General features: G+C 34.8%; 1 protein-coding gene across 1 annotated transcript; it reads right to left on the bottom strand.

Annotated features, from left to right (window-relative positions):
• Positions 1–2,940: 2,940 nt before the first annotated feature.
• LOC115998437 (profilin-3-like) lies at positions 2,941–4,408 on the bottom strand. The gene is made up of 3 exons (XM_031238017.1): positions 4,183–4,408; positions 3,523–3,660; positions 2,941–3,394 (listed from the first exon to the last, which is right to left on the bottom strand). Exons 1-3 carry the CDS (start codon positions 4,303–4,305, stop codon positions 3,260–3,262), a joined length of 396 nt encoding a protein of 131 aa, XP_031093877.1. The 5' UTR covers positions 4,306–4,408; the 3' UTR covers positions 2,941–3,259.
• Between the last annotated feature and the right edge of the window lie 3,131 nt (positions 4,409–7,539).

A 7,539-nucleotide genomic window follows, 5' to 3' on the forward strand; every position in this document is an offset into this window, starting at 1 on the left:
GATGAGCGGATTCAATGAATTGAATTTTGAATCGCTGGGAAGCGCCAGAAATTATCCGAACGTCAATGGTAAGTTGAGATAATTACACTTTGGCCCTGGGAAGTTTCTACATTTGCACTTGGACCTCCTTTCGTTTTAAAAGTTGCAATTGAATGGTACGGTACTAAAACAAACATCTCTCTAAAAAACGGAGCTCCTTCTCTCTAAAAACTCCATTACCTCAGGCCTTAGCTTCTACTTTCTCCATCGGTCTCTCATTCGTTCCCTTCCTCCTTGCCCTCCCTTGTCACCGCCTCTCATCCTAGACCCCTAGAAAAGCTAAAAAAAAAAATTAATATTATCACCTGTGGTGGAGTTGGGTTGAGGGATTTGCTTTTGCCTTTGTATTTTGGGGTTTGGAAAAGGTAGCTTACTGTCACGGGCATAGAATTCGGCGCAGAGCATAGTGCCCGTGTGGTGTCTCGGAACCCCTCATACCCGCGGACCAGCCTGCCCTCATACGTTCCAATTGGTTTCGCCTTGCCACAGGCTCATCTGGGGAGCGACAATAGCTCCCGACCAGTTGTGCCCTTCGAATCGCATCGGTCCCCTTCATCGTCAAGTTCTAGACTAGTGACAGGCTCCCAAACTAAATTGGGTCGGTGAGCCTAACTCGGACAGACCTAGCGTCTAAGGCAGAACTCCCTTTATCGCTATTGTGCCCACTTTACCCACAAGCAAGCTAACCAGTTGGCCCGTTTATTCATTCTTTTAGTCTTAACACGGTCACGGAAAACAGTCTATGACACTCTCCCCCATCCAACATCTAGCACGCCCTCGTGCTAATGGAGATGGACTCGCCCAAGGATCGTCGTACTTAATATTGCATACGCACTGCAACGCCAATACCTCTATCCGCGAAGCAATCCGGCTAGTATGGCGGCCACCCTAGTCCCCCTTTCTTCTCTAGGACCCATCCGCCCATGCGGATCTCTGGAGTGGAGCCGTCATCATCACATGCGCCCCTCGCGCCACAGTGCTAGCATAGTCCTCACCCCCTAAGGACCCCACCATAACGCGCAGCAATATAAGTACGTCCCGCTCTTGTAACACTTTGTCACGGGCATAGAGTCCCGCGCAAGCACAGTGCCTGTGAGGTGTCCCGGGCCCCTCATACCCTACGGACCAGCCTGCCCTCATACGTTCCATCTGGTTTCACCTTGCCATAGGCTCATCAGGGGAGTGGCAATAGCTCTCGACCAGTTGTGCTATTCGAATCGCATCGGTCCCCCTCATCGTCAAGTCCTATACCAGCGGCAGACTCCCCAACCTAAATTGGGTCGGCGTGCCTAACTCCGATAGACCTAGCGTCTAAGGCAGAACTCTCATTATCGCTATTGCGCCCCCTTTACCCACAAGCAAGCTAACCAGTTGGCCCATTTATTCATTCATTGGATCTTAACAAGGTCACGGAAAGCAATCTATGACATTAGGGTTGTGTGTGCCGTGTAGTGGGTGGCATTTGTCCTTTTTGTCACTTTTGGGCTTGTTCCTCTATCTTTTCCAGTTTTATTGTGTTTATCTCGTTTCTTTTAAAGAGTTTTTTTTTTCTTCTCGTTCGTTTTGATTAGTTTATTTCCTTCTCGTTTTCTTTAATAAGGTTTGGTTAGTGCGTAAATCACTAAATATGGTCACGGCAAATGAAAATGAAGACTTGGGTGATGTGTAAGACTTTTCAATTTAGTCTTTCTTACGCTCGGCCATATCACTAATGGGGTGTTTGGTTGGGATGAATTTGGGTATAAAAGAATTGAAATTTAATGAATTCAACAATTATGCCGTTTGAGAGAATTGGAATTGCAATTCGGTGGAGGAGGAGATGGACAAATTTCTTGGTATAAAGACAATTTTGCCCCTCCCCTAATACCCTTTGTTTTTCTTTGAAATTTAATTATTTCCCTGTACTCTTATTCCTGCATTATTCTTTTTCCACCGAATTAAGTTACTCAATTAAAGGATCCCAACTTCTAATTGGTGAAACGAAAAGTTGTTTTTATGTCAAATTGTAAGGAATTGTTTACACTTTAAAAATTATATATTTATAAGTGTAATTTTATATTCTTAATTAATAAGTGATCATTATTTAAATTCATAATACAATTATTGAATGAATTAGGTAATATAATAATTTCTAGCAAAAAAAAAAAAAAAAGTCTTTAGAAAAAAAATTTCTCCAAATGAAAATGACTCATTTAAAAAATCATTGCCCCTTTTCTCAAAAAAAAAAATCATTGCCCCTCAAAAAGCCTTTACAATGATCCACATCCACGTAAAAGGCTACATAACCCAATATCATCATCATATGTGCATATTATTATACTTACATAACTATTTACATTAATTGAATAAAAAAAATTTAAAGTCATTTCTTCTTTTTTTTTTTTTTTTTTTGATTTCTTAAAGCCAACTTATCAATTTATCATTTGAATTTTTTTAGATAAACATAGCAAATATTTTATTTTTTATCCTCGACTAATAACATGTGGTTAAAAAGAGAGACCATCTCATTCACAAATTACTGTAGAGTAAACAATAGAAATTGTCAAAAGCCCCCCTCAGGGGATAGTGTTTGTGGCTTGTAAGTGTCCCACCGAGCAAAAAAACATCTTTAAAAAAAAAAAAATTTCCAGACCAACTAACTAAACTTTGGTTTAGCTGGCTTTTGAAATTGTTTATATTATAATTCATAATAATATATTTCTGTTAAATTAATTAATTTGTATTTGTAAATTGTATCAATGAATTATTTATTTAGGGTGTCCCATTTGATAAAAGCAATAAAAGAAAGGGTATCCCACAAACTCAGCTGTCTAATTTAGGCCTCCTTTAGCTTTATATCACTTTTTAAATAAAGAAGTAGGATTTCTTGAGAGTTAGCATTGAAGAAAAGATGGAGAAAAGTAAGCCAGAAATGCAAACATCCAGATAGATTAAAGATAGTCTATAACAACTCTTTTATTTGGAATTTGGATACAGCTCACCCATTCCAAACTGGGATTATAAAACAATAAAGAAGGGGAACAAAACCAGTCACAAATTGAAAGGTTTCATAGACCCAAGAACCTAATAAGCAGTGTAATCAAATTCACTGCACCCAAAACATGAAAACAACTCTCCCAAGGGAGAAGGAAAGACATTGAAAACCAGAAAGCAATAATATCTACCACTACTTGACTCTCAGCAGCATGGAGCCATCATTGTTGGAGCAATACCAAAATAATTAAAAGCCCTGATCAACCAGGTAATCACCAAGCCTCTCAACAACCAGGTTGCACTGGCCTGGAGTCATTGGCTCATCATAGAGCCCAAACAGCAAGCACTGGGTAGTCTTCTTGATACAAATGCCACCAGGTCCCTGAATCATTCATAATTACAACATGTCAAAAACAAGAAAGATTTTGGTTTGTAACTGTTGATGGCTTTTTCAGTAATTCAGTCAGAAGCATAAACATGTTTCTAGTGTCTTAGGTGAGGTTATAATACCTTCTTTCCTCGAACAACCACGCCTGGCTCGCCTTGAATCACCATGTATTTAGCACCAGCAATGTGCATGCCGGTGGGAGCAAGTGACCCGGGTTCATCAAAATCCTTCAAGATAGCAGTGATTTCCTCTGGTTTGAGCTACAATGCCAGAACATTGAAAGTGATTAATTAAACCAGTCCATAAAATCAAGGCAGGCAAGCCATATTAGCCTAGATTGGGCCATTGCATCATAAACAAACCAGAACCTATGCTGATCAAAATCTTCATCATGCAAATCAGAACAAGCACATACAATATCATAACGATTGAAACTCGAGAAAACAATGATGAAGCTAGTACGCACACCAACTGTATTCAGTGCAATCTATATTAAGATTCAATTATATAAATACAAAATCTAAAAACGCCATAAATTGGTAAACGGATCCAAATTAGCCCTGATGGTTTACATCAGAGGCCGATCAGAACGGGAAAGAAAATTTAGCCAAATTCAGCCATTTGTGGTTCTTCAGATTAGATCAGATGCGCTCTGATCAGGAATCGCAAAATGTCAGAACTCGAACAGATCTCCAAGCACGCAGATGCATAGATATGCACATCATAAACAAAGATAAACAAAATTTGAAAACGACGATCATAGTAGATGCTAAGAGAAAAACCGCAGGGAAGTTGGCGCTCTGGGCCCAAGGGCTGCCATCGAGGCCGAGGATAGCGGCGGCGGTGAGCTTGTTGCCCTCAATATCGCACATGAGGTGCTCATCAACATATGTTTGCCACGACATCTTTGAGATTCTGCGGTTAGGATTTCTCCGGGGATCTTAGTAGTTACTAGAACTTTGAGAGTAGAGAAGTGTATTAAACTATCTTCAAAAACAATTGTGTATTTGCGATCATCGGTTTATCCTTTTATATACGCTGATGATGAAATGAAAAGCCAGTAATGCCCTTCGGCCAACGATGCAGGAGTGCTTTTGGCGCCTATAATGTAGAAGTTAGTTTTGGCCGGGTCAATAGAGCATGAGAGGAGATAAAAATTTTAAAAATAATAAAAATAATAATAGAGGAGTCAATTATTATTTTAAAAAAAGGTTTGTTACTTTGTTATCTTTTTTTATAATGCAAATTTTGTTTGGTATAACTTATTTTACAACTTATACCTCATTTTAATTTTAATTTCAACTAAGCTATAAGTTCTGTTTGGTAAAATCTAGAAGCTTAAAATAATAGTTTATTTATTGACTTTTAACATTTTTCTATCCTTATTAATTTACAAAAAATACATAATCCATCATTATTTAATTAAAATGTTGGGGTGGGCAACCCAATGGGGTAGCTCAAGTGGCAAGTGAGCTCTCTTTGTGGGGAGGAATTCCGGGAGAACCCGGGTTGAAGGAGAAAGACCCCGTGAATTTACCAAAAAAAAAATGCTGGGGTGGGCTTGGCGGGCCCGTCAAGCCCGCCTAGTATGTATACAATATTAATATTAGTGTATACATATACACATCATTTTATATAATTATATATAAATATATGTTTATTTATTTATATTGAAAAAATCTATTAGTTGTAACAGAGTCAGTAGTACTCAAAAAAAAAGAATATATATATATATATATATATATATATATATATATATATATATTAGTAAGTAGTACATTGTATAAATTATTTGTTATTGTCTTATAGATTTATATATTATGTATTTGATTATTTATTAGGACTTATTACTATATTAGTTATTCTTATGCTCAACAAATAAAAACTGCATTAATATATGTTTAAACTATTCCAATTATTTTAGTATACACTTATTAAACTTTTTATATTAATTTTTATTTAAATTTAAAACTTTTAAAATTTGACGGGCTTCCACCAAGGCCTGCGGGCCTAAGGCTGGTCGAGGTGCGCCGGCCTATTTTAGTCTCGTATTTTGGCAGATTTTTTAGCCCGCCCTGTCAGCTCGTTTCAACAGTTCTATATATAATTAGTACACTTTTTAATAATGAAATAATACTTTATTTATTTATTCATACATAGATAGATATGTGTGTGTATGTATACGGGGGACATGACGAGGAGGGGAGAAGTATTCATATCCCTGATGAATAATTACAAACAATCTTCATCCCCATTTCTCTTTTTTTTTTTTTCAATCCTCATCTTCATTTTTTTTTTTCAATCCTCGTCGTAAAGGAAAAAAGTAACATCCTTATATGCCGCTGAAAATAAGTTTCAAATGAGACATTTCATTTATTAGATTAGTGCACTGGATTTGTTCTTTTATTTACCATGGGATCAAATGGTTCACAATTTTGAGGAGTTCAGAATTGAAAAGTAAAAATTTTATTTATTTATTTAGTTTAAAATTGGAAAGAAATTTTAAACATTTGACTGTTTTAAATTGGCAAAAACTCGTATGAGATCGTTTTACGGGTCTCAATCTGGGTCGAATCTTTAATTAATGAGGTTGAAGATATGACCCATTAACTAAAGATCCGACCCGTCTAACGGGTAACATAAGTGTTGCTCTTTCAATTTATTTTCTTACCATTAGAATTCATTCTTAAACTCTTCTCATTAAGAATACACAAAAATAAGAACGTATGATTTTCTTGGCTATAATTTTTCCAGTTAGTTCAAATCACTTGAATGATCTAGTTTACCACCACCAATATTTGAAATGTCTTTTTTAAACCAAATTTATGTACCATAGGGTTTTTTTCTTTGAGATTATAAATTATGTATTTGATAAATGGGTGAGTCTCCTGTGAGACCGTATCACACTTCTTTATTCGTGAAATAGGTCAGATCAAGATAAAATTGTACTTCGTAATACTTATGTGAAAAAATGTAATACTATTAATGAATAAATTGTTTGTTACTTATGAGAAAAATGTAATATTTTTGAAAAAAAAAATAATACTTTTAAGTTTTAAATCAAAATGTAATATTTAGAGATTGAATAGTTATTTATGAGAAATAAATGTAACATTAATCATTGATAAATTGATTGATTGTTACTTACGATAGAAAATGTAATACTTATGAGAAAAAATGTGATACTATTGATGAAAAATGTAATACTGTTAAATTAAAATGTAATATTAATTAGCAGTTCAATAGTTATTTATGCATAAAGTTGTAATACTTATGAAAAATCTTACATGTTTCACGAATGAAGATACATGAAACAATATCATAAGATTTGTTGCCATGATAAATTTATAATGTGTGCTAGTTTGTGATTGATATCAAATTATGATATTTATATTGCAAGTTAATGTGTGGTTTGTAAAGTGTCATCTATCTATATATAAAAACAATATCCTCCTCCCAAACTTTTCCGCCCAAAGTTAGTGGTATTTTGGTAAAATCACATATTTTATTTATTTATTATTTTATTAATTTATTAATCTATTAATTACTCATATTTTATTAATTTATTAATCTATTAATTATTCATATATATTTATTCACCTATACTATTATTATGGTAAAATGATAAATAGGTAATATAATATGATTGGTGTGATATAATTGGTGATTGAATAATTGGTGATATAATTGGTGTGATGTAATTGGTGATATATATTTGTAATATATGTAATAGTATAAATAGACCATTTTGCTTGGCATTGTCAATAGCCATCGAATTCCTTTACTCTCTTATTTACACCGAATAGCAATGGCTTCACTTCACTCTGAGATTGTTGGTCGTCAACTTCACCTTAGGCTCATATGGAATATGCTCCGTGTCGTTCATCTTCCAGAGACAAGAGATTCTGAAAAAATAAACTCCATAGAGTGTGTGGTCCATGATTTTGAGGTATTTTCTTTTACTATAATATTAATATTTATGCATATTTGTAGTTTTTTTCACAACATTTTATTTTAACTCTACAAATTCAGGGAACCTTTATACGCATGCATATTCCTGAAAAGTTTGTTCAAAGGTGATTCAAGAAATTTAAAGAAGGTGGAGTATATCGAATTTGTAGATTTCAAGTGGTTTATAA

The sequence above is a fragment of the Ipomoea triloba genome, chromosome 12 (genome assembly GCF_003576645.1).
Source record: "Ipomoea triloba cultivar NCNSP0323 chromosome 12, ASM357664v1".
In the NCBI taxonomy this organism is placed as follows: domain Eukaryota; kingdom Viridiplantae; phylum Streptophyta; class Magnoliopsida; order Solanales; family Convolvulaceae; genus Ipomoea; species Ipomoea triloba.

Coding starts and splice junctions, on each gene's coding strand:
- LOC115998437 (XM_031238017.1), bottom strand. CDS start 4,305: ATGTCGTGGCAAACATATGTTGATGAGCACCTCATGTGCGATATTGAG. Junction 3,661..4,182: donor AGAGCGCCAACTTCCCTGCG/GTTTTTCTCTTA, acceptor CTGGCATTGTAG/CTCAAACCAGAGGAAATCAC. Junction 3,395..3,522: donor TGGTTGTTCGAGGAAAGAAG/GTATTATAACCT, acceptor TGAATGATTCAG/GGACCTGGTGGCATTTGTAT.